The 27386-nt window shown below is 36.8% G+C and overlaps 1 protein-coding gene across 1 annotated transcript; it reads left to right on the forward strand.

Moving 5' to 3' along the window:
- The first annotated feature begins 372 nt into the window (after window positions 1-372).
- PALS1 (protein associated with LIN7 1, MAGUK p55 family member) lies at window positions 373-27282 on the forward strand. Its single transcript, XM_064713628.1, has 13 exons — window positions 373-871; window positions 7548-7760; window positions 13401-13478; window positions 14172-14318; window positions 14959-15120; window positions 18196-18273; window positions 19089-19272; window positions 20309-20380; window positions 20833-20904; window positions 21583-21750; window positions 22465-22667; window positions 23950-24060; window positions 26036-27282. Exons 1-13 carry the CDS (start codon window positions 509-511, stop codon window positions 26210-26212), a joined length of 2028 nt encoding a protein of 675 aa, XP_064569698.1. The 5' UTR covers window positions 373-508; the 3' UTR covers window positions 26213-27282.
- Window positions 27283-27386: the final 104 nt, after the last annotated feature.

Here is a 27386-nt window from a genome sequence, read left to right on the forward strand (position 1 = left end):
TGGAATTTTTAAGAATGCAAATACAAATTAAAACTTGAATGAGAACTCTCTGAAAACTGCTTATTTGCAATTGTGGTAAGTATAGAATCACCACAGTTTTCACTTGGGAATAAAAGAGATTTTATCATTAGTTTGAACAGTGCTCCTTTTCTGACATTGGTACCTGAAGTCTACCAAAATATGTGAAACAGATTTGTGAGGATTCTGTAGTTCTTAGTGGGGGAAGAACCACTATGTAAATGTGGATGGAAAGTTTCATTGTTCTGATGCCTGGGGACCTTAGGTGTTTTCTTATTTGTCTCTTATTACTCACTAATTTCTTTTTTTTGTTTTTTTGGTTTTTTTTAATATCTGTAATTAGATTTTCCTCCTGGATGCCTCTTCGAGTGTCTTGTGATGGAAGGGAAATATTTTTGAATCTATAATGGATTTTACACAGTATCGTAACACAAACTGGCCTAATAGCAGCATTTTGGTTTGAAGAGCATAAGCATAACTACAGATAATCATGACAACTTCTCATATGAATGGACATATCACAGAAGACTCTGACAATGAAGCAAAAAATGTGGATCTTGTGTGTCCCGAGGAGCCTCAGAAGCACAGAGAGATGGCTGTTGATTGCCCTGGGGACTTGGGCTCCAGGATGATGCCCATGCGGCGCAGTGCTCAGCTGGAGCGCATCCGCCAGCAGCAGGAGGACATGAGGCGCAGGCGAGAAGAGGAGGGAAGGAAACAAGAACTGGACCTTACTGCTTCCATGAGGCTAAAGAAACTAGCACAAATTCCTCCTAAAACTGGAATAGATAATCCAATATTTGACACAGAAGAAGGGATTGTTTTGGAGAGTCCTCATTACACTGTGAAAACACTAGGTAGGTAAAATGCAGTGAGTGTGCAATGGAGTAAAGATTTGTTTGATATTAATACTCTTTTAGGTCACTGAAAACCTAATTTAGCTAGTCTTTCATAAACAGATTTAAAGTCTTCTTATCCTTCAGATTTGTGGTGGTTTGGGGTATTTTTGTTTAGCCAAACATCAGGCTATGTGCCTCAGCAAGTGGCTTTTCAAAACTGATTCATTTGGGGAACAGTTAAATACCTTGTGGATAATAACTAATTCAGTCAATGTCTTTATCTTCTTAAGGCTGGGAAAAACCATGTAAGTAATACCCACTTTTATGATGCTTGATGAACTGTAGACCAGAATAAGGAATGAATAAACACAGATTGTCACTTAAAATAAAAAGTTGTTGATACTTTGAGGAGAGACATGCTAGTGCTTTTTTCCTGTTTTGTCTTGCATTATCAATTACCACCTGATTAAAATGTTGTATCAATACATCTCTTAAAGGAATGGTGTTGATAATGAAAATCTGCTTAGGCATTGAAGAAAATGTAATGTTATGCTACAATTTTTTGTTTCATAGTTGTCATTGTTTTAATTATGGTTGTTTAGAGAAAATTTCTAACCTTTCTTCCTCAGAAATAAGTATTTTAAACAAAATGTGTGACATTGGAGTGAAAAAGATGCACTGGGAATCTGTTCAGATTTCAAAATCCATACTTGTTCAGAGATCCAGTTTGCTTTAGAAAGGCGGCCTTTTTTTCTGGGCTGCACCAAAATTTCTTTTTTTTTTCTTTCATATTGGCTGGTAGTGGAGAATACAGAGTGAAAAAAATAGCTATGAAATTGCTAATTTCTTCTTTTTTACTTCATCTCTAGTATTTGTGTGCCTGAGCAGCGATTCTGCTAAAGACATGTCTCTGCTCCATAACCTCTGGTAATCCTTATTGTACAAATCCCTCTTTAGGAAAATTTAGATTGAAAGGGTCATCAGGAAGTCATCCTGTTCAACCTCCTGTGGAGAGCAGGCTCAGTTACAAACAAGGAGGGTGTACCTTTTTTAGTGCAGGGCTTGTCAGCTGAGAGATCTCTTTGCAAGAGGCAGAGTCTGTAGTAAACTTTATGAAGTGTTAGGTATTTGATTGTAAAATTCTCTCCTTAGAGGGAACACAAAGCAGAAAATACAAAACTAGATGTCAAACAGTAAAAATGTCTTCAGTTTGGAGTTGTTTAGCCACAGTGGCCAAAAGCTGTGAAGACAGCTGAAGGAATTGGAAATTGAAACTCGAGAAGGGAGGAAAGTGTGACTTGGAATTAGAAAGCTGGGACCAGGTTTCATGCTGGAGGTGCTGAGATCATGGAGGGAGGATTGGTGCAAAGCAGCTACCGATGGAAGCTGGTGGGGATGAGAAGTGAGTAATGCATCAGTCTGACACACCTGAGAGCCAGCTAGGAGCTGGTGTAGACTGAAGGTGTTTGAACAGGAGAAATAACAATAAATAAATTACTGTGATGATGATGAAGGGTGGGTTTAAAAATCTCTCAGTGGAGAATTCAGAAGGGTACTAGCTGTGGGAGAAGTTGAGGGATTGTCCAAGTATTTGTGAAAAGCTAGAAGGAGGAAATTAGTTTTGGCTCAGCAAGAATAGGAGATGCGAAATTGGTTTTGAATGGAAGTAGGATTCTTTGAATACTAGGTGTAAGAAGAGAAATGCCAGACATCAGGGACAAGAAGATTGTAGAGGTGTGTGTCTGGAAAGAGATAAATTAGGAAATAATATATGGTATGTGGTGCATCTTGAAGAGAACTTACTAGGTGACTTGGTGCACTTCCGTAATCAAAATTTGGGTCTTGTCATTTGGATCAGTAAACTTAAGATTTAAGAAGAGAGGATTTATAGTTCAGCATTCCATGAGCCAGCAGTGCCCTTGTGGCCAAGGAGGCTGATGAGATCCTGCCTTAGGAAGAGCACTGTGGCAGCAGGTCAAGGGAGGGGATCCTGCCCTTCTGCTCAGCCCTGGTAAAGCCTGACCTGGAGTGCTGTGTCCAGTTCTGGGCTCCTTAGGACAGGAGAGACAGGGAGCTCCTGGAGTGGATCCAGTGAAGTGCAACAAGAGAGCATCTCTGGGGAAAGGCTGAGGGAGCTGGGCCTGTCCAGCCTCAGGAAGAGATAACTGAGAGGGGACCTCATCAATGTCTGTGAGCATCTGAAGGGAGGGTGTCAGAGGATGGAGTCAGGCTCTTCTTGGTGGTGGCAAGCAAGAGGACAAGAGGCAATGAGCAAAAACTGATGGCAGGAAGTTTAACCTGAGCATGAGGAAGAGCTTCTTCACTCCGCAGGTGATCGAGCACTAGAATAGATTGTTGAGAGAGGCTCTGGAGCCTTCCTCACTGGAGGTACTCAAGGACTGTTGGGATGCAATCCTGTGCAGTGTGCTTTAGGATGACCCTGTTTGAGCAGAGAGATTGGACCAGACGACCCACTGTGGTCCCTTCCAACCTTACCCGCTATGGGGTTCTGTGATTAAGAGTGGTGCTTTTGATTGTAGACACCTATGATGTTGAATTCTTGCAAATATAGGAAAAAATAGTTCTAAATAAAATATGGTGGTTTTTAAACCTATATAGTCCCTAAAGAATCTATATTCAGTCACTAGTGTTGTCAAAAACAGAGTTAAAATTTAAATTCAGTGAAGTGCTTCTGCAGTAACTTGAACTGTTACAAAATTTTCTTCTACTCTTAAGCCTGTCCTTTTTCCAGTTTTTGAGTTAATCTTTCTAACATTTGTAACACAGCGTCTGGCTCTTCCCTCTTTCTACTTTTACTGTCCAGGTTAAAGTGCTTAGTCACATTCACAAATCTCTGAGATTAGTTAGGAAAAACCCCAAATAAATCTGGACAGGTGCTAGTGAATGACAGAGATGTTCAACTGTCCTTCTTTGGTATTTTTTAAAATACTGACTTCCATTTTGCTTTTGTGTGTGTGTGTTAATCCGTAGAGCTTCTCCTGAAGACACATCTTTTAAGTAAGAATATTGACCTATGTGTCTGTATTTTTAGTTTGGAAACTATTTTGTAAGTGCCAGTGTCTAATTTGGCAGATCCTTGCCAAGTCTTTAATGTTTTTATCATCATAAAAGAAAGCAGACTAGATTAAAGAAGTTGGAATTTATATATAAAAATAAAACAGGAGACTTAACCAAAAGAATGTTAAAGGGCATCTTTGTTGTCAAAACAGTATATGATTTAGACAGCTGTTTAAATGGAAGTAATAGTCTCTGCACCTAGCACATGTGCATGTAAGTATTTACTGGCTTTTTCACAGCAATATGCTTCCATAAAATGCAGACTTCTTTGGTTTTCTGTGGTTCATTCAGCTAATTCAGTTAAATGAGTAACTAACATTTCATGGAAATAAGCCTTTCATAAGTAAGCCCTTTCTGGCTACAGTGGTGATTATTTTTTAAAGCTGCCTATTTTTTGCTTTTATACCTTGGCCAAAACTTATTTATAAATATGTTATAAATAAACTTTCTGAAATACTGCTTTATCCAAAACTACTTTTCCTAACTATGTGATTTATGTTCTATTTGAAGCATTAAAGTACTAGTACCAGCACATAGATTGCTCTATAGAAAATTTTGAGAATGAAGACATTGGTGCTGAGATATAATAAATCCTATCTTCTTAAGTTTGCTCTTCTTAACTTTTTGTTTAAGGTGATAAAAAACATCTATTTTCTTTTCTTGGTTTTCTAATCTAACACGTTAAGCTGTGACTGCACATCCTCCCCTGAAGTTGCATACTTTTGCCCTGGCAGTCTTTTGATTAATGTGTATATCTCACAGTGCTCAGTCACATTCCAGCCATTTCATAGTCTAATGGAAAAAGGCTGCAGCACTTCATGTAAAAGAAGATTTGACAAAACCAGTATTTGATTGCTAATTGATCTGCAATTAAAAAATGGACTTGTTCTGCAAAAGAACCCTGACTTTTCTGTGAGTAAATGCAGATGTTGGTCTTACTGAACTTATTTTTCTTCAAGACAACCCTTTTTATAGGAAATATCTGGAGTCTTTTGTTACCTGGTGCTTTTTTGTATTGTTGGTACTTTAAAAAGACTGAAACCAACAAAACCAAACAAACAAACAAAAAAAAAAAAAGCACCAAAAAAACCCTAACCCTGCATCATAATCTCATCTGTGATATAGACTTCAGAAGCAGGAATATAGAATTAGGCATGCATAAAGCCAGGATTTGTGTGTGGTTTTTTATTAAACAAATGACTAGGAAATGGAGTGCTGCCTTTTGAGGACTACTTAACTTCACTTCTTTGAAGCATTATTTCTGTTTTATAATTGTGTTGAGGTGGGTATTTGTTTACTGTTTCGTGGTGGGGGGAAATCACTTGTTATAAAGCTTTGGTATCCAGCAGATGAAGCCTCAGTGTAGAAGGGAATTATACAGGGAAGAGAGTACTGTGGTAGTTTGTAAGAAAGGGCAGCACAGAAGGAGCTAGCAAAGGGCTAAAAAGAGAAAATATGTAAAGACATCTAGGAACAGGATGTCTTTGTTGTAGATAGAGAGTAAGATGTCTGTCTTTCTGTATGCATTTGTATCTTACATGCAACATGTATTAAGATTCTGTATGTGTATATATGTGTATGTATTTGAATTTTCAGATATGTAAGAGAGAGTTCAAAAATAATGGAGTAAAATAATTAGGAAGACATAAAAGTAGGAAGGTTCTTCTCTAATATCTCACTGCTTTTTAAATCAAATAACCTTAACAAATAGCAGAACTTTGAGTTAGTATGTTTTTTAACCAAGCAGGTGTCAGGAGCTATACAATAACATGTGCTTCACATACTTTTTGTTTTCCCTTTATGCTTGAAAGTAACACACTTCCTCAGACTTGGGAGATTGAGTTGAAGAGATACTTCAGTACTGTGCATTCTCCATTAGATGAGAATTTTGCCAGCTGACAATCTCGTGTTTAGCAAATATTCTCACTTGTGGAGTGTTCTTTAGCCTTGTCTCCAAATGGCATTTCTCCCAGTGTGATAAGCAGTATATTGTGTATACAGTTTCCTAGTGAGACATTGGCTGCCATAATTAGTGTTGTGAGTTGTACTGGATATCAGCAGTGGAATATCCTGCACATCCAGTATCCAGGCTTTCTGTGCAGCTTTTGTCCTATTGCCCTTTGTTTCCTTGGTGGTTACAGGAAGAAGTCCTTGACCTTTGGTGGGTAGGATGTTTTTAGCATGTGTGAAATGGTTTTGGAGGGGTTTTATTACTATTTTTTATTGTCCTTCAGACAGTAATGTACAAGAGTAGTAGTAGCCCTGGCTTGTTTGTTTCCATTTATAGTACAGAAGACTTAACTTGCAAACTCAGACTAGACAGACTTGTATGTAGATATGATTTGCTGGAAGTTAAAACAATTGAACTTCTTGGAAATGCATATTTTGTTAGGCTTTATGGTTTTTATGTGCCCATTTATCAACCATTTTTTATGTTGTGCTCAAAAATTTTGAGTCTAGGCTTGTGTTCAGTGTACTGATCATGTTAGTGATCAGTATCTACTGTGATTTTTCATGTTAAAAATGCAATTTAGCTGATAGTGTTCCTGATTTTATTAGCTCATAATGAATAAATGAAGGTTGCTAGAATTTTAAAATTACTCTCAAAACTGGTATTCTGGTAGCTGTATCAACTGACAGTTTTAAAATTTGGGAGTTTCTTTATTGTTCATTTTCTTTAAATACCAGGGTTCAAAAGTTCTAGCTTATTTGAATTTATTAAAATGTTAGATAGCTGACCAGCTTCTTGTGGCTGAACAGATTTTTTTTCAGATAATGTGTGAAAACATGTATGTTATTTAAGGCTCAGAACATAAATTGTTTTTTTGTCTGCTTCAGAATTTCTTACCCGGGTTTGATTCCTATTCCTTGGTTTAGGTGGTTTCTGAAGTACTTAATTTTGAGAAGTCACCTATTTAGCAGAGATTTGGTTTGACTTAAAATAATATAAAAGTCTTTGAAAAGTGCTTGTAAAGCATCAGATCAGTTCTAGAAACTCAAGAATGTAGTACATGTATAGTATTCTGCAAACATATAGAAACTGGTTATTAAAATGTTAAAATATTTTTCTGCCCAAGCAGAACTCATATTTGCGTAAGTAAAAGATGTGGACTTTCTTTTGCTGTACATAATTTCAAAACTCATAGATGTTCACAGATGGTATTTTTTCGTACTTTTTATTTTAATGTGCCAAGACTGAGCATAATTTTATGTTTACAAATTGATTGTAGTTTACTTATCTTACATTCATTCTATAAGTAAGCAATATATAGTTGAGATACATAGATTTCTACCATATATTATAGGTACACACAGAAAGGTGAACCAAGGTATCAGTGAATATTCAGTGCATCAAGATGAGCTTAGCAATAAAGTCTTACTGCTCTTACTGACTTGGAGTCTTTTTTTTTTCTTCTTCTTTGTTTACTCTTTTAATTCAGTTACGTTCTGCTTCAAAAAAGTTGGAATAACACATAACTAATAAACTTGTATAAATCACTGGTGGTTTAAAAACCAAACAGTAAAAAATTTTTTGTATAACTCTTAATATAAATATTACTTAGTTATCATTCTTGTTAACTCATATCTTATTTGTATTTTGTTATTTCTTACCTAGAAGTGGAAGAACTGTTAAATTCTCTTAAGCATATCCAGCACGTTTTGGTAGACCCTCAGAGTCAAGAGGATATCTCACTCATTTTACAGCTCGTTCAAAATAGCGATTTTCAGAATGCATTTAAGATCCACAACGCTGTCACAGTCCACATGAACAAAGCCAGCCCTCCATATCCTCTCAGCTCCAATGCACAAGAACTAGCACAAGAGGTATGTACAGTATGCATCCCTGTGACATACATGAAACCTGTAATCAGAGCTGCTGTTGAAATACATACTTGTCAAGCTTGTCTGACTGACTGAATGTTGAATATGAAAGACGTTATAATAGTCACTGATTGGAAATCTGGAAAAACCAGATACAGCAAACAGTAACCAGAAAAATATTTAGGGGGTAGGAACTCCCTCTTTAGCATGGATAGATATGTAATAGAGAAGGTACTATGTTTAAACATAGGAAAAGGGAGTGGTTGTGATAATCTAACTCCCTTTCCGTTGCTATTCTTTATTTCAAGCATTCAGGAACTGAGTTACAGCTCTGTCTTATTGTGACTCTCCTCTAACTTGAGCCATGGTTCTTAGATTAGGAGTCATCTCTGAAAATACAAGCATACTGGAAACAAGCTTTCTCCTTTAAAGTGAGCAACAGGTCCATTAATACTTAATTTCAGTACTTTTATTAGTGCTGTGATTATACTTCTTTTGGTCTGACAAATGACAGCTCTTTTATAAGATCTGATGCATTTTTTAGAAATTGTTAAAATATACTACAGGGTCACTCAGTAACTTTTGTCACAATTTTCTATGGTCTGGTGCAAGTATATATAGTGCTGAAGGGTGTCTACATCTTAAACCCATATAAATTTTGTTAACTTTGGCCTAGGTAGCTTGAATACCAACATCAGTGCAAGCCTAGCAGTGTAGTGTTCAGCAAAGCCAGATCCAGGGGCTGGATAAAAGCTCCAGCATTTAGCACCCAGCAAACCAAACTGACTCAGATGCATGGTTTGGAGTATTCCAGTATGGCAGCAGGTGGTGGGTGTTGGTGGGATTTTTGGGTTGGTTAGTTTGTTTGATTTAGGATCTGATTTTCTTTCCTCCTGAAGCATTTTTTTCAACAGCTTTTTCCACTCTCCTTTCTTTTACTAGACTTTAATCTTGTAAGCCCAGCAGCATTGTAGCAAGCTTGAAGTTCTTTTGCAGAAGAAATTACTGACTCTTGATGATGAGGAGGAACATCATTTAAATACAATCTAAAGGTGCAGGTGCTGATTAAATTTCAGCTTAGGATTTTCTTGTTTAGGTTTGTCAGTAAGACTGTGCCAAAAGCAGGTAGAAGTACTTTAGAATATCCTGTGAATCTGTGAAAACTTCTAATCAACCCACTGTAATCATATGTTTGCAGTGCATGTGAGCTTCCCTCTGGCTTGCTTATTCATCAGTCTGTAGCCTACTTCCAACTCACTGGGCTTGTTCACTGTGTCTGTGAGTCTGAAGGAGCCTTTTCAGTTACCTTCTGTTTGTAAGCTGCTCCCCCAAACATCCACTTCACATAGGCCTAGCTCAGGATTTCATTCAGATGCAGGCTAGAATTTTTGAACCTCCTTTTGTCATACAAGGTGTTACAGATGTAACCCTTAAGAAAGCTGGTTCTTTCCCTTTGTGACTATTTGCTACTTAATAGAAGTTTTCAATAAGAAAATATGCCTAGGAAAACTCTAGGTCTGTTTCCAAACTCTTGTGTTTCTCCCCATTTCTCACTCCCCCTTACCTTCCCAACATATTCTTTTCGTTTTTCAGGTGATTTGGTAAATCTTAAAATCAGAAGGTGGTGCAAAGCCAGTTTTGTGTCTCTTACCAGTCATGAATAAAGTTAAGCAAAAGGAAAATATTTCATTTATCCAAAATTTTTAAACCAACAGCATTTGATCATTATCCACAAGACTATTGCATACAAGACACATCACTGTGTTCATTTTGACTCTTCATCTCCCATCCCTGTCTTGTCCAGCCTTGAAATTCCTGAAAACTCAATATATTGCAAATGTCTGTTCCCATTTTCAGATGTAATCTAGTTTCTCAGTGACTCAGCTGCTTGTGTATTTAAGTGACTTGTATTTTGCAATATATTAAATAACGTCTTGAAATGATAGAGCCAGAAATTCAGGACAAATATTTCTGTGTCTGACAGAAGTGTCTCGAGAGGATACCTTGAAGCCTCTGTTCACATCACTTTGTACTTCCTTGTCTTGCCTACATAGAAGATCTTATGCTTGGTTTTCAGATCTTTTATTCATTTTTGAAAGGTTTCGGTATTAGTTATGTAGCAGTATGGAAGGAAATTATTTCTGCTTTAGAAAAATTGGTGGTGTTTTTGTTTTGGTTTTTTGGGTTTGTTGTTGGAGTATTTTTTAATCCTGACAATGTGTTTATATTGCATGTCTGTTTTTTCTTGTACTCTCATTTTTGGCTGTCTTTTGCTTCTTTTACCTCTAAGCATAGGCATAAGAAACTCCCCCAGAAAGCAGCTCATTTACTTACTTCAGGGTGTTTTTGAAAAGACACTTGCAAAACCCTGCTTTTAAGATACTGATAACATCTTGATGATAAAAGCCAGAAGACATTACAAGAAAGAAAAACAGCAGATACATGCATAGCATTAATTTTAAATAGCAGGTAGTGCTAGTGTGCATATTTTAGTGCACAGGTCATGAGCAACAGTGTACAGCTCTGAAACTGTTTGGAGTGTGTGCCCCAGTTTAAAGCTACAGACATGTTTTGTTTGTGGCTTTATACTGTTCAAGAGAACATCTCTTAATGGGAAAAGGCATTTTACGACACAATTGAACAATGTAGCATGAAAGAGTCTTCCTTTAAAAATAAGTAATAATTAATATTATTTAGGGTTTTTAATATTCTAGTCCTCTTTAGAAAATTCTTAAAAGTGGTAGTATACATGTAAGGTTAATTTTCCCACCAGGTCCGATAACCAGCCACTAATAACTCAAGTTTTTTCTCATCTTTTTAAGAAACTTCAGTTGCATTAAAAAGGCAGAATGAAGCACTTGATCTTAAGGAATTTATTTGAGAAAGCTTATCTTCATGTAATGGGGTGTACTCCAAATCTCAAATAAAAATAGCCGGTAAACATCAAATGCAATTAAATTGATTTTAAATCCATTTAAACTTGGCCAAGATGGGGGCATGGATTATGGGAGTAGGGTCTGAATCTTGACCTTGTAAGAATATTTGATACAGCATTCAAGACAGCTTATAACTTGGCATGTAGCAGCACATATTAAGTACCTTAAAGATGTTCCTGCTATTAAATATACTTAATAGGCTCAATTTATATAGACTATGTTCCTAAATGTTTTGGATGTGCTACTGTTTTCTTCTGCAAATCAGACAAATGAACTAGATCCATACTGTTGAGGGGATGCACTGGAAGCTCGTAAGTTCTGGTGTAAGTGCACTAGAATGTGTATGTTCCATCTGACATACACACTTGTTGTTTACTGCTCACCTGCCTGTAAACAACAACAGAATTTTGCAGCTGCAGTTAATTTCTGAATGCTTCATATCAGTCCAGCACATGCCTCCATCATACATGCCTACAGATTGTGGTGTCTGTAATGAAACCAAATGGCTAATTCAGGGGTTGGGGGGGAGGTTCTTGATCTAAAGGTAACATGATTAACAAAAAAAATTAGTCTGAAGAGTTAAGAAAATACAGGTATTGCCACATACTCAGTGTGAATCATCTGTGCTGTCTGTAGTGTGTCACTCCTGGAATGACAGACTTCTTCAAATTTCTTAGTCTGAAAAAGCTCTGGGATTTATTACCATGACTTACAAAGAACTCTGGCAAGCAGCACTATTGCTGTAATAAGTGATCTGTAGGGCAGCCTGAAGCTTTCCTAGCGCTTCATTAAATAAACAAATGAGAGTTTTATGTTTTTCTTAAAGGGAGTGGGGAATATATTAAATTTTTTAATAATCAAATTATTCAAAGCAGAAATTCAACTTGAGTAAAGGATGTTTACTGCACACAGAGTAACTGGTTGAGCCAGATTACTTTCTTTTCCACTGTCAAATTCCCAGCCTCTGACCTAGCATTCAGAAGATTGTGTTCCTTGCAAGACTTCCAAGTTGCTTTCTGAGTAGGTTTTCCTATTAAAAGATCATAAAGATTTGATAAATAAAGCTTTAAGGCTTCTTGTGGCTTCTTCGAAGCCTCTTGAAAGTTAGAGACCTTAAATAAACCTTTATGAGAAAGTCTTTTGTATAGAAGAATCTTTTCTTTCAAAACAGAGGAGAACTTGTCAGTGAGATATGTCCTTTGCTGTGTTCTGTTTGCTGTGTGACATCCTAGAATTCAGTTTAAGCCAGGTGTAATAGCTTCCCTTCTAATTTAGACATATGACTGAAGTATGGACTTTGTGAAGTTGAACTCTTTCTGTTCTCTATGATTTTAAAGAAACCACTTTAAAAAACTAGATAAATCTGGCTTCTTCTCTGACTGTTTTAAGGTACATTACATTTGCTCACCATGAGGCATGTTCTAGAGATGTCAGAAGAAAGGCTTTTGGAGATTGTGCCAAGTTTACTGCAAAGCACAGGAGCATGTTCACTGTGACACTTGTCTTGGCGATCTGAGGATCTTGCTCCATGGGCACAGTTCATTTAGTGGCTTCTCCTAGAATTTAAAAGTGTTGTGACTTGAAAGTTTTCTGTGCTGTTTTCTGGTAGCATCCAAGATAGCTGTTGGCTTTTCTGTAGCTAATTGCTGCTAATACAGATGCTTTTCTGACCTTTAGATACTGTTAGATCATACAGAAAGCAGAATTATTTTCTCTTTAAAACTTTTGGTTTCTTGTTTCTCTGATGTCACATTACCTCATCTGTAAGAGTCAAAAGCTCTTGAACAAAATGTTTTCTCTTTTTCTGAAAGCTGCTGCTCTGATTTGTATAATGTACTCTTGATGTCTTTGGATTCATTTGTGCTGTTGCACTTGTGTGCCTTTGGTCAGATGAGGCCAGAGGACAATGGCTTTGGAAAGCATCTTCAGCCTCACTTCTGTGTAAGAGCACTCCCCTGCTCTTGGCTCTCTGTATGAGCATCCCAGTATTGGCAAGAGATGATGGCAAGGCTCATTTAGTAACTGTATGAGAAGGAAAACTTATTTTGGCAGCTGAAACTGTTTGAGCAAAAATTATCCTTGTGTTAGTGTGGATCATTTTGGAAGGAGCCAGAGAAATCAGGGAGGGACCCTTTTGAAGTTTTAATTTGCGCATTTCCTGAGACGAGCTGCAGGATGCATTGCAAAACCTGTCTCAGAATCTTTGGCCTTGCTGCTGGTGGAAATAGTTTGCATAATAAGAATATGATAATCTACTTTTAAGGAAGAGGAAGGCTAGTCACATTAATAAGAAATTACTCCAATTTAAAAGCCCGGCCTAGTCTCATAAAACACGTCATTGTGACTGATTTCACTGCCATGAAATCACTAACTTTCACTGTCTAGAGTTTTTTTTGTGTGCATCTTTATGATACCTGAGCTCATTGCCAGTCTCTGATATTGACAAATCTGTGTGAGGTACTGCATACCAAGTTAGATTTGGTAGATTGTTACTGAGGCAAGATGTGCTGGGTTAGTCCTGTGATCTCATTGCGTGTTTTCCTAATGTGTACCAGATTAATTAATCAGCAGTAGTGTAACAGCTACATGGATATTCTTTGCTTTCAGTAAAATGAGTAATTGCAAGTAGGGAGTTGTGCTTGAGTAGGAGAGGGAGGATTGATAAATCACTGACTAGATTTAGTTTTACTGCTTGGTTTCTTTTTAGGTACAGAGTGTTTTGAAACCCAGCCACCATAAGGATGGACAGGAGCTTAATGCTTTGCTGAATGCCCCTCACATGCAGGTAAACAAAATGAAACTTCTAATCTAATGGATCTATTTCTTGATACTGTTTTTAGTGTAACTTATTTTTTGCCTTGGGCTGACTGGGCAAGTATGAATTTTATTCCTCAACCCTAATTTTTCTAGGATAAGGAATTTGCAATTTCCAGAAACTAATGGAACTTTTAAATGAAGTGTAGTACATGATTGTATTCAGCCCTTGCTACAGTCTATATGTATTACAGGGTGATTTACACATAAACAATGTAGCAGTAGGTCAGTGGGAACAGAGCAACACAAGCTACTTTATTTATTTGTTTTTACCTTTGGCAGTTGTTTCATGCTTACCTTTGGGTGCATAATGGAAATTTTGTCCTGGGGTGGTGGTGTAAAAGTAGTTTTCTCTGCAAAACTTATTCTGAGTCTGCAGATACATACATACTAAAAAAACCAGACATTGGTTTACTACAGATAAGATAAAAGTACAGTCACAGTTGTGTTCAAAATTGCTTTTATGTTATTTTCTATTCTGAAAGTTTTGAAAAAAAGTAGGTTCTATGTAGCTGTGATAAATGATTTTTTTTTATTGTTTGAGTCAGTTTTCAAAGTTCTATAATCTGCAGAGACCGTTGAAATTGCAGAATTTTATCTACTGTTTTGTATGCATATCGAGTGTGATATTTTCTGTAACTGAGTTGATTTTGTTTAACACTAGGCACTTCTACTGGCTCATGATAAGGTTGCAGAACAAGAAATGCAACCAGAGCCTATGACAGATGAAAAGATTTATGAGAATGTTGGCATGTATGGAGGGGAGACAGTTAAAATAGTTCGCATTGAGAAAGCTCGGGATATTCCCTTGGTAAGTACTGGTGCTTACTCAGTTGTATGTAGAGGAAGTAACCCTTTTTGTCCTTTCCAGATTGCTATGAAATGTTAGGAATTCCAATGCCAAGGTAGTGTTTAACTTGTAAACACTCTCCCTCCCTCCAAAATGAGAAACAGTCATAGACAGTAAACTTGTGTTTAACTTGAATTGGGCAGTAGCCATACTACCATGTTAAATCTGTACAACTTCTATCAGCTTGGGTTTGGATAGATCTTGGCAAGAGTCACTATCTCAAGCTTGCTGCAAGGCAGCTTAAACCTTGTGCCAACCATGTATAGTTTTTTTTTGTTGGCTGGTTTCTGATTTTGGAGTTTGTTTAGCAGTTAGCAGTTATCATCTGCTATTTGCATCTTTCAAACAAGTGTTTTCCTAAGAGTATCTTTATAAAAAAATAATGGATCTTATGGTGTAGAGCAATTAAATTGTTCAGCCTTTAGTGTAGGTTGAAGGAGTTAAGCAGTGGTTTTTTTGAACTGGAGCATTGTGTGTATGCATCCAAGCTGTTACTTGCATTCTCTTTCAGCATAGTTTTTCCACGTGCTTGGAATATATACAATAGATGGCTTTGAGTTTCATATGTGTAATAAATTCAGAATGTGTTGCTGCTACACAGGGTGCTACTGTTCGCAATGAAATGGATTCTGTTATCATCAGTCGTATAGTCAAAGGAGGTGCTGCAGAGAAGAGTGGGCTGTTGCATGAAGGGGATGAAGTTCTTGAGATCAATGGCATTGAGATCCGTGGAAAAGATGTTAATGAAGTTTTTGACTTGCTGGTGAGTTGGAACACTTCTTATTTCCTTTGCAATAAATACTCATTTCATAAGTCTTAAGCCTATTGACTCTGCTTGTCATTTTACTCATGTTTAGCTTCAGAAGTATTTTCATTCTGGTAGCTGGTGTTCATATGTGGAGGTACATTTCAAGTTTTCTTTCTGACACATAGGATGATACTGACAAGTATAATTGCTGTTACCTGCAAAAATGAAGCCTACACATGTGGAAGCGTCAGGATGTTATCTTCACATTTACTTTTAATGATTTCTAAGAAAACTTTGTTTAGCTCTGAAAAGCCATCATTTTTCATCTTTGTCTCTGATTCAGTCCACAAGTAATAAATGTGTGGCTGGTTTGTAGGTAATTTTCTTTATAGCAGTTTATATGGTGCTGGGTTTAGACTGAAACAGTGTTGATAATGCACCAGTGTTTTAGCTGTTGCTGAGCAGTGCGTGCACAGTGTCAAGGCCTTCTCTGTTTCTCACTGCTGGCTGCAGCTGGCTGGGGTGAGCAAGAGGTTGGGAGGGGACACAGCTGGGACAGCTGACCCAAATTGACCACAGTGATGTGAATGGCCATGTAATGTCAGGCTGAGCAGTAAAGTCTGGGTGGTGATTGCTTTTGCATCACTTGTTGGGTTGGAGTTTTTCCACTTCACTTATTAGACTGTTTTTACCTTCACCCATGAGATTTTTTTCTTGCATTTGGTCTTCCAGTTCTCTCCCTCACCCTGCTGGGAGAGTGGAGTGTGTTAGGAGCTGGCTGGTGCTTAAGTTGCTGGCCAGACTTAACCCACCACCAATTGTATCACATGGAACCTTTCTCTGACTAGACTTACTACTCTTTCATGCCTGGTAAAAGCAATTTGTCTAGCAGTTTACTTGCATAGACGTTTTCTTGTCTATTACACCGTTCATGACAAAATTATACTTTAGTTTAAAAGCAGCTAGGCAAGAAATCCATCAGGAATTAGTAAGTTAGAGGTACTCACTTTCAAAAAGGCACTGTGAGAAAAATGTCAAAAGCTGGCAATTACCACCAGTATTTTCTGTTGCCCAATTTCATTCCTTTCACGCTTTTCCCTGGTACCTGCTTTGGATCAGTGTCCAAGACACCCAGAACCCAACTCTGAATCTTTGGTCCAATTGCAGCAGGCAAGACCATATTGTCCAAGTGGAAACAGATAAAAATTATCTTTTGTAAGAGGTTAATTTTTGACTTTGACACAAAACATTGGAAATATCAACTAGGACTTATTTAGTAGGGAGTTTGCGAGGGGGGAAAGAGGAGAAACATATTTAGTAAATCGTCAAATTACTTAGTGGGTTTATGCTCTAGAGACAAAGCAGAATCGGGACAAAGAGGTTCAGCTGTAGGTTGTGAATTGTAGGAATAGGAGACAGCAATGTCCATAGATGAAGTTGTCTTATGGTACAGTTAGACACTGGTTTTTAATGGACAATTTCCATTTTCAGTTGGGCTTTCTTCTAAAAGTTGATGCTAAAATATTTAATCTATTTCATCCAGTGAGATCAAGTGGAAGGAAGTAGAAGCAGAAATGTGTGAGATTTGGGGGTTTTTGTTTTACTGTTTTTAAATCAATTAGAAAGATGCTTACAATTCTTTGAGAAGCCTTGAATGTCCTTTTTTTTGCATCAGATCTGAGATTTTTCATGTTCTGTGATTGTCTCCATTGCCATCTGTATTTTATAAAGCCATATTTGGCTAACTCCTGTGCTTCTGAAAAGAGTGTTTTGGAGGTGATTAACAGTAGTTCAAGTCTGGCAGTTTTGTTCTCTGCAGAGAGCTTATTCTGCTCCTGAGTAGTTCCAGCAGCCTAGGGTTAAAAAAGAAGAGGTGTAAAGCTGAATTACATTAGCATAAGAGAAAATCAATTTGCTGAAAATGAAAAATAAAATAAACACAACCTTGTGGATTTTTAGAGTATATTTTTAATGCAACAAATTTAAAATAATACTTTTTATCCTTTATATGTCATCATTTTTGTTTTGTAATCTGGAAATGAAGTTCTGAAATACTTTAGACCCCCCAAAACATTTCAAGCACAGAAGAAAGAAATTACTTCCCTCCTTAGTTTTGCCTCACTACTTCCTACTCAAATGATAATAACTACACCTGACTTTTAGCCTAGACTTTTCACATGATCACTGTGAGATTATATACATTCCTTGTGGACTGAAAATAATGGATTTTCCTTTCTTGCAGGCAGTGGAGCTTGTTCAAGTTAAATTTACTATATTTAAGCCTTTGTTCTGAATTTTCTGAGATACATGCATTTTCTTGTTTTATACAGGATAAATTGTTGTGTTAAGGTTCATAGAATGGTGTATATGACGTGAAACACCTGTAGACCGTGTCACAGGTTGTCACTTGCATTTTATCAAGATATTTTTTTATGTCTGTAAACCCATTCTGCAAGTGGAAGTATGTAAACAAAGAAGATAGAGGCAAGACATTTATTATGTTCTACTTTCTTATCAAGGATGACTACAATGTTGGTATTGAGCAATTCACATATGCAAGATTTGAGTATCTTAGCAAAATCTTTAAACAGTGTTTTTAATTCTTTAGTAGTGTTAACCGCATAAAGTCATTGTACAAATGTTTAGATTTGAAAGCACTGTTCCATTTTAACAATTCTAGACAAATTAAAATTTTTTAATATATTTTTTACATTCCAGTAGACCCACTTGTTGGTATTTTTGAACAGAACAAGAACAATTGTTCTGTTTGAACAGAACAACTATCCATTTCTCCTACGTCTCTGCTTGACAGAACAGCAGCTGCTACATTTCAAATGGAAATAGTTTATTTTCAAGAAAGCTAGGCTTTTAAAATCTGAGTATCAACACTTTGCTTTCTAGTCTTACTGAATCACTGCATCTTTGTCTGTACTATATATTTTAAACCAGCTAAGTGGTAGATGATGCACTGTTAGGAACAACATCTAATGGTAATTTTTAAAGCATTTTCTATAATGTATTATTTATTAAAATCCTTTACCTTAAGCCATATTTTGATGCTGTATATGAAGAGCCTATTTTTCCTCTCAGGCTGACATGCATGGGACTCTGACCTTCGTATTGATTCCCAGTCAGCAGAGCAAGCCACCCCCTGCGAAGGAGACAGTTGTAAGTAGCTCTACAGGTGTTCTTGCGCTTGGTGAAGAGTACTTTGTTTTACCAGTAGTGTGTTAAAAGTTCTTCTGCAGGTCCTTTACATTGTGGAACTAACCTAAAACTTAGCAATTTAAATTTATTTTACTTGTGATCAGACTAACACCTGAATTAAGTGTTGAAAATTATTAATGATCTTAAACTGAAACTCTTAGTACAATTTTAACTCAGTTTCTGAAAGAAGTTTTAAAAGTAGAACTTCCTGTGGTTCTCAAGTTCTTATTTTGAATTTCTGTATTTTGTGTGTGTCTGTATATATATAAAGTATGTATGTATGTATGTATGTATGTATGTATGAAAAAAACTTGGGTTGTCGAAATTTGAGAATATGCATTGGGAGGAAAAGGTAGAATGTTTCAAGAAAAAAATGCCCAGACATTAATGATTGGTGACAAAATACTTTACAAGTGAAACTTCACTTTAAGTCCAGCAGATGAGTTTCAGTCTGTGTGTTTATTAGGCACTTTAAGCAATCACAATATCTCTGATGATTTTTGAGTGCACAGAACTTAAATCAGTAGCTGGGGGCATTGTCTCCTACAGTGCTGAGGAAATTGCATGCTAAATTCAGCCCTTTCTGTCCAGCCTAGCATCACTGTGTCTTTTCCATTGCTAACCTAATGATTCCATTCCAGTACCTCCTGTATGCCCCAGATAAAGTTTCCATTTTGTAGAAGCTTGGAGTTTTTATATATCATAGCTCTAATGCAATCACAGGAACAGAAGTCACTGAGGTGTTTTCCCTTTTTTTAACATTTGATCTCCTGCAGATACACGTGAAAGCTCATTTTGACTACGATCCCTCTGATGACCCTTACGTGCCCTGCCGAGAGTTAGGCCTGTCTTTTCAAAAAGGAGACATACTCCATGTGATCAGTCAAGAGGATCCAAACTGGTGGCAGGCTTACAGAGATGGAGATGAAGATAATCAGCCACTGGCAGGCCTTATCCCTGGTAAATAAAGCTCTAGAAAAATGTGACGGTCAGTCAAGTTAGTTATTATAGCCACACAGGAGCAATACTCAGGTTTTCAAAGACTTGTGTACTCTTTAATATCTGTTGTCTTAAATATATCTGTGTCTTTGAACCATTTGCAACAGAGCCTACTGTTGGGCATCGCCATGTCTGGAGTTAAATGCAGAGTAAAACTTCTGCCTTCATTGCCCCTTTCAGGAGCTACTCTCCTCTTCCTTCATTCCTCCACCATGGGGACTCAGTAGATTCAGAGTTCCCTCTGCTGGCTGCAGCAGAGATGTGGGACTGCTTGCTCTCTAGAGATGGGTGCAGCTCTGAGGTTTACCTTTTCCAAATAAACCACTTGATACAATACCTATTTGTGGTCACTTTTCAGCATGTTTTCACTTAACAAAGGGCTTCAGTTACTTGTGGCAGACTTCCTTTCTCAGTGTTGAGATAGGAATAACAGGATAACAGGATTTTCAGACTGAAGTCTGTTCATAATTTTTGCATACTAATATATGTTGCAGCCTAGTTCATTAAAGACCTGCTGCTTTGTTAAACATGGTGAACAAAAGACTTTTCAAATTCCATAGAATATCACACTGTAACTTTATGAAGCTTGAATAAATTGAGTGAAACATTGATTTAAATACAGGCTAATCTATTTTAAACTGAAGTTCAAAATATTTAATATAAATAGAACACATTTGACATACAAAAATAATTAGAAAATTACATCATCTTAGTAGGGAAATGTAGTCTTTCCTGTACTTTCACTTTTCCAGGCAAAACTGTCTAGTATACAACAAATACTCTGCAAGTCTCTCTTGATGAATGTATTTCTGAAGTAATAAATCAGTTTTGCAGCAATTTTGGTTTGTCTTTTAAAATTTCTTTTGTATGTTACTTTCTACTAGAACCTTCAGACATGTGAAAGATTAGGAAAGAGTTAAATTAGTAAATCATTATGAAAAAGCATGGAAATGGTTTCTAAATGTTAATGACTCTTGTGCTTTTTTAATGCATCAAGGAAAAAGTTTTCAGCAACAAAGAGAAGCAATGAAGCAAACCATAGAAGAAGACAAGGAACCTGAAAAATCAGGTGGGATAAAAAAAAAATCTTTTGTAGCAGTGTTAATTAGTGTTACACAGAATCTTGTCATGGTGGAATTTTAGAAAAATCTCCTGGTGTGGTTTTTGTTTATTTGTAATACAAGTGGGATGATTCTTTGATATTCTTCATATAAATAAAAGTCTGAATGTAACACTTTGTTGTATAAATCACGTGGGTTTTTCACAATTATGTGTGCTGTAATTAGTATGATGTAGAGAATTTGGAAAGCCCCTTTTTTCATAAAGAACTTGATCTGCTGTGACTTGGTTGAAGTCCTTGACATTTGCTTAATACACTAAAGCATTGTAATCAATAAAAGGATATTATGCCTTCTGAAAACTGCAGAATAAATTCTCCCATTTAAAGATCCAAAACATGGGCAGAATAGGAAGATTTTTGTTGTATGGGTGTTTGATTGTCATAATTTTTATTTTGTTTAGGAAAACTCTGGTGCGCAAAGAAGAACAAAAAGAAACGGAAAAAGGTTTTATACAATGCAAATAAAAATGATGGTAAGGAACAACTTGTGTACAATGTAGGTGATTATAAACAACTATAAAAGATTGTGAAGAGAATTCAAGATATGATGTTAGAAATGCTAGCAGTAAGTTCTGTGTAAGAGCAATGCTATGTTGTGTTGTAGCATTTAGTGAAAGATGTAAAAGACATGAAAGGATTTGTAGTGTCTTTAATAAAGATCAGATAATAAGAGAAAAAAACAGATAACTTTTTAGGCATAGAAGCACTCATCATTTTACAATGATGAACCAATTTATTACAGCTTTGTAATATAATCTCACTCTGCATAATTAAACTTCATAAATGGAAACTTGACAGATTTTATAGGCTATGTTCTTACAAAAGTACTTTGGGATTGGAATGATAGTTGCTGCCTTTGGCTATAAAGTGTTACTCTTGTACTAGAAACATTTTCTGCAAAAAAAAGTTGTTTCTTGGGTTTGTGCTACTAGTTATATGAAGAGTAATAAGTAGAATTTCCCCCCCCCCCAAGAAAGGGAAAAAATTCTCATCATACTTGGGCACATGATAGTCTTTGGGCTTCTGTTGCTTTGGTGACTCAGATGCTGGGCAGAGACTCAGGAACTGTCTGAAATCTGATACTGCATGACAGGCAATACATGAAACTGGCAGTAGAGTACTTTGTGACCGTTTTATTGTTCTCTCTCAAGATTATGACAATGAGGAAATTTTGACCTACGAGGAAATGTCACTGTACCATCAGCCAGCAAATAGGAAACGTCCCATCGTTCTGATTGGCCCGCAGAACTGCGGGCAGAACGAGCTGCGGCAGAGACTGATGAATAACGAGGTGGATCGCTTTGCCACCGCCGTGCCCCGTGAGTGTGACAGCACACGGGGACCCTTGTTCCAAGCCTGGGCTGCAGACAAGTCCTGTTCTGTTGGAAATAGTCATTGGGAGCTTGGGGCTTTGGGCAGGATATATTGCGCTCTTGAAAAAAGGGAAGTTAATGCAAATCCAGTGTTACAAACACAGTATTCCAGAGGCATTATAAGACATGCATTTATATCGGTTTGAATATAATTGGAGGGAGTTACAGAAGTTCAAAAAGAAGCCAACATAAATAGGCAAAAAACTTTTAATCAAATGTCCTGCATAAATTTAAGTTTAGGTGGCTTTAGTGCCCTCCCAAACCACTTGTATTTCAGTGAATATTATATTTTTAATGTCTAATGTACCCTAGATTATGTTTACAAACCATTCAGCAATACATATTTATTGAAAAAACAACTAATACCTGTTTTCACATTCAGAACACAACTGCACAGTTAAAACTATTCTTTTTGTAGCTTACTATTTTTTTCCTCTAGTTAATGTAAAAGAGACCTCTAAATGAAGTTTGACAACTTAATTTGATCAGGGACATTTATTGTAGAAAATTAAATACACAGATTTCATGGGTATTTCCTGTGTTGGGCTGGGGAGGGCATGGGGGTTGTATTTGCATGATTAGCAATATGCCTGCTAAGAAAAGAAACTTTCTTTTTTTCGCTTCTATACATGTATCACTGTCTCAATTCCTTTTTTGTAGATACTACTCGGAGTAGGCGAGAGACTGAGGCAGCTGGCAGGGATTATCATTTCATCTCCCGACAGGCATTTGAGAGTGACATAGCTGCAGGGAAGTTCATTGAGTATGGGGAGTTTGAGAAGAACCTGTATGGAACGAGCATCGACTCCGTGCGGCAAGTCATCAACTCGGGCAAGATTTGCCTTTTAAATCTTCATACCCAGGTATGGCAAAGCTCTTGCCTGTCATGTTTTCATTGTAGAAGCTGCTGTGAGTTATCTCTCTCTCTGGTTCATAAAATGAGTGTGTTTTCAAGATCCATATTTGTGTTAATGCCAGAATGCTCAGTTGACTCTATTGAGTTCCTTGTTTGCAAATACACACATCTTTATTTGTGCTGCAGTTGACAGGGGTCTTAGTTTTCACCACCTTAAAGTATCTGGAAACCATCTAAAATTAAAAATGAATTAAAATAAAATCTTTGTCTCCATCTTCCAATTACTCTGTGATCTCTGGGGTTTTTGAAGATAGAGACGACATTGTTTGTGATTATACTTGGAAATTCCATTTCAGGAATGTTTGTGCAGTTTCCAAATGCAGTTCAGAAATGAAGTACATCACATCAACAGTACTGAAAAAAACATTTAGCTGTGACCTTTTGGTTATGAAGAGAAAAACTATGCTTGTATACCTCTATTTGGAAATTTAGTCAAACATGGTAAGAGGCTGAGCCCTGGAATGCAGCCTGTTTTCTGATACATATGATATGTATGAGGCCTGCTGCTGTTATAGATGCTGCAAAAAAAGCCCTAAAACTCAGCCATATCAGTAAGATGGGGTGGTAGTATTGAAGCTATGGTTAGTCATCAGTTAGTCATCACCAGCTGGGACCATGTGATACTGCACTAGCATAGCTCATGGGCATTGCAAAGTATGTCATGAGATGAAAATTCATAACTCTAAAAATTTAGCTGATTCTGTGGCTATAAAAATTTATCTCGAGACAAGTTGTTTATCCCAAGACAAACCTGACAAAACAAAATGCTACACATACAGTAACAATGCATCTGATGTCTTCTATTTTAATCTTTATAACACAAAAGGTTAAACTGTAGTTTTTCAAGTAATCTGTAATACTTAAAGACTCTTCTCCCTGTTCAAAGCTGATACCTTTTCTTAGAATTGTACAACAGCTAGTTCAATATAGCTAACCTTTTTATTGTTTTTGGATACCAAAAGATCTGTTCCTTCTGTTCAGTTATGAAGAATATTCTTGAAAAAAAATAAATATTTCAGTTTTATGAAGCTGAAAAATGTTGGAATATAAATAAATTGTAGGAAATGGTGTCTGAATTCTGAATGCTGTTACAGTTAATTCTATTGCTGTTAATATATTGTACAGTTATGTTTGAAGAGCGTATTGTATGTTATAGCATGTGAATAGTGCATAAATAAATGCCCTTTTCCTGGGTGGAAACTGTTAAATATGTAAACCTGTTTTTGCAGTCACTGAAAACACTACGTAACTCTGACTTGAAGCCATATATTATATTTGTTGCACCACCTTCACAAGAAAGACTTCGTGCTTTATTGGCCAAAGAAGGGAAAAATCCTAAGGTAAGGTGTCTTACACTTCTTCTGAAACCATGCTGGGTTTGGTGAACAAATAAATGCACATAAATCTCCTTCCTTGGGATGGGGTCACGGTGATGGTACTGGCAGTTAGCACTGCAGTGAACCAGTGTAGTTGTGCTCCAGGTTGGTAGGCACACAATGCTAAGGGAAGGGTTCATTCAGGATGCTCTTGCTTAATGGGATGTGAGGTATTACGCAAGGGAATGCACTGCTAATTCAGTAATCCTGGGGCACAGTGTCTGCACTGGGGTCCCTGCATTTGGGTACAAAAACATGACCTTTTATTTCAAAACTGTGGAAAACTCAGTTTTGTCCTCTAAACCTGGGAGTAATTCTAATGGAGCAAAGGATTACTGGTTTTCATTTCAGAACGTACGTGCCTTTGGAAAAGCATTTACTTGAAAATCCAAAACTCTTCAGCTAAAATTATTTTAATGCCTGATCTTGTGGGATCACTCTTCATTTTTAACCAGTCATGTCAAAGATCTGAGTTTATGAGATTATTTAGTTTCTCAGAAGTTAGTTCTACAGAATGGACTTGAAAGCCAAAGAATAAACCAGGACATCTGAAAGCTTAGAAAAGTTCCTTATCAGACTATGATATACCAAGTGCTTATTGCTCAGGCAGTGGAATAGGTTCATCATCACCTTTTTTACTGAAATCTACCCTGTAGTAATTGGCAGGTGCCCTTTGCCACCACAGTATCTTCAAAGTACTAATTGAATATAATGCAGTTCATACTAAGGGAAAACAATCTTCCCAAGATAACTCACAGTTATTCCTGACACAGCTGTTGCTCAGGTATTATAACTCACTGTGTTCTATGACTGTTGTTTTGCTCTCCTTGTTTGATGCAAGGGTGATTTATTACTTGTGTTCAAGATTTTAAAGTCCATTAAAGCCCAAGTGTTGAAACAGAAGAAATTTCCTTTTTTCCTTTCCTCCCCCTGTGTCAAATGTAATCATAGTCTTTAAATGGATGTTTCTTCCTTCATGTTTATGCCATGAAGAAAACTTTATTTGATATAAATATTGCATCTTATGTTCTGGATTTTTGTTGCAATATTCAAGGAATCCATTTGCAATAAAAAGGGGTGCATTTCTTGATGTTACACTGTGCCTATTTTCTTTCTGATTAATTGTATTGGGGTTGTATTTATTTTAATTGGGTACATGCTACCGAGTTAAGTTCCTTTCCTGATAAAGAAAAGGGTATTTCTTGCATGTATGCTCCAATGCTGCTCTGATTTTATCAAGAGTGTGTAATGACTAAGAAAAAAATCCTGAAGGCCTGAAGTTCCTTTTGAAATATCCTCCCTAGCATATTATCTCAAAAATTAAACCTGAATATTTCTTCACACAATCCAAAAATACGTTGAGAAAAATAAACACACTTTTAGAATCTAAGTGTAAGAAAAATTCTGAAATCAAAACACTTCTACTTCTGCCTTTGTATCATTTATCTACACTGCAATATTCTTGCTTTTAACATATGCCCTTCTAGCTCCCAAGTGGTGTTTTCCATATTTCTGCAATGTTATTCACCTGATGTTATGGTGATTTGGTCAACCTAAACGTGTGGCTCTCACTGCTGTGTATTGCAGTGTCACCAGTGTCAGCTGTCTCCATGGGCTGTTAGGTGTTGGTGGTGCCAGCAGAATGCTGCCTTGTTCTGCACGGGTCCAGTGTTGTGCAATGAGCAGTGCTAATCTTCCTCATTTTCTTCAGCCTGGCCAGTTATTTACTCTTTGCCACTCATAGCCCATCAGTCAAGATTGTCTTGAATGCCCTTAGCTTTCAAATATGGATCATGATTGAGTGTTCCTGTAAACTTTTCAAAAGCCAGTAGCAACACCAGGAGTGTTTGTGTAAAGAAATAGAGTTGTTCCCATTCCCTGCTGTTACTGTGGGGAAGAGGCTTACACACCTACACTAACTCTCTGTTTCTGATTGCAGCCAGAAGAGCTGAGAGAAATCATAGAGAAGACAAGGGAGATGGAACAGAACAATGGCCACTACTTTGATACAGCAATTGTGAATTCTGATCTTGATAAGGCGTATCAAGAGTTACTTCGGTTAATAAATAAGCTCGACACAGAACCCCAGTGGGTGCCCTCCACCTGGCTACGATGAGAGCAGTTCCAAGGGACAGAAGGACTTCAATCTAGTTACATTTCCAAGCAGATCATGTGTAGGTCTGCCCAATTCTAGTACAAATGCATGTGAGCTCCAGACCTCAGCGGCAGCATCCTTTGCCAGTGAAATTGCGTATTACTGAAAAATACGCTGACCAGCTTGTGAGCCAGTTTAACTGATCTAAAAGTTGTCCAGGTTTTCTTTCTCTGTGGTCTAGAAATGGAGACCATATCAGTACTAAATCTAAAGCTTTAGGTAGATTTTTTTTCTAGCAACTACTTTTATAAATCCACTTTTTTAACTTAGGATCACCCTTAGGACAAAGATTTTACGTGTGTTTGTGTGTATATGTATATATATAGTCCATGCTGTCACATAGTTATAAATATGAATGTTATTTAACACTTAACTTAATGAGTTTGTGGGACATGATGCTAGTTCAAGAGCATAATTCTACAGATCATTGGGCAGAGGAATAATCTACACATGAAAAATATCAATGAGAAACCTCTCCTGTTCAAAAAAATACACAGAATGAAGATTCTGCTCTGGTCTGGAGCTGCCCTGTGAGGCTTGAGTTATTATTTTAATTCTCAAACATTCCACTTTCTAATAGCACTGTATTGAAAAATGTGTATAATGTAAATATTTCAATCCTTGTGTCTTTTTAGTCAGACTTTTAAAATCAGATTTGACTGCACAGTAATTTTAGGTCCAATCAAAGATGACTATTATATTGAACTTCTAGATGTGATATTTTTATGGTATTTTCTTTAAAACATACCAACTGATTGGAGCTGCTGTTTTTCACAGACTTGTAGAGACAGAAAGGCAGAGGTTATATTTTTGTGAAAATATATAGTTATAAGACATGCTGCTTGAAAGTCAACTAAAATTCTCATGTTTTATAACAGAATACTGACTAATACAGACTGATGTGCTGAACATTGGAAGACAGTGGGGTTTTTTAATCTCTGCAAACGGTTCATGTTGTGGCTGTTGGACTAATGGACAACTAACTGGAATTAAAATAGCTGAATGTAGCTACTGTGTTATGAGTATTGTAATTCGCTAGCCAACTTATTGCCCTGCATTTGCTCAGTACTGCAGTGAAAATATGTGTAAAACACTGGTAACTGACTGAGCAGTCACAAGAAAGGGGAATATTTTT

Source organism: Zonotrichia leucophrys, chromosome 5, assembly GCF_028769735.1.
Source record: "Zonotrichia leucophrys gambelii isolate GWCS_2022_RI chromosome 5, RI_Zleu_2.0, whole genome shotgun sequence".
NCBI lineage: Eukaryota > Metazoa > Chordata > Aves > Passeriformes > Passerellidae > Zonotrichia > Zonotrichia leucophrys.

Excerpts from the sequence above, each read along its gene's own strand:
- PALS1 (XM_064713628.1), top strand. The coding sequence starts at position 509 with ATGACAACTTCTCATATGAATGGACATATCACAGAAGACTCTGACAAT. Across the intron at positions 14,319-14,958 it reads AAGCTCGGGATATTCCCTTG|GGTGCTACTGTTCGCAATGA; the intron begins GTAAGTACTGGT and ends GCTGCTACACAG. Across the intron at positions 20,905-21,582 it reads CAATGCAAATAAAAATGATG|ATTATGACAATGAGGAAATT; the intron begins GTAAGGAACAAC and ends TTCTCTCTCAAG.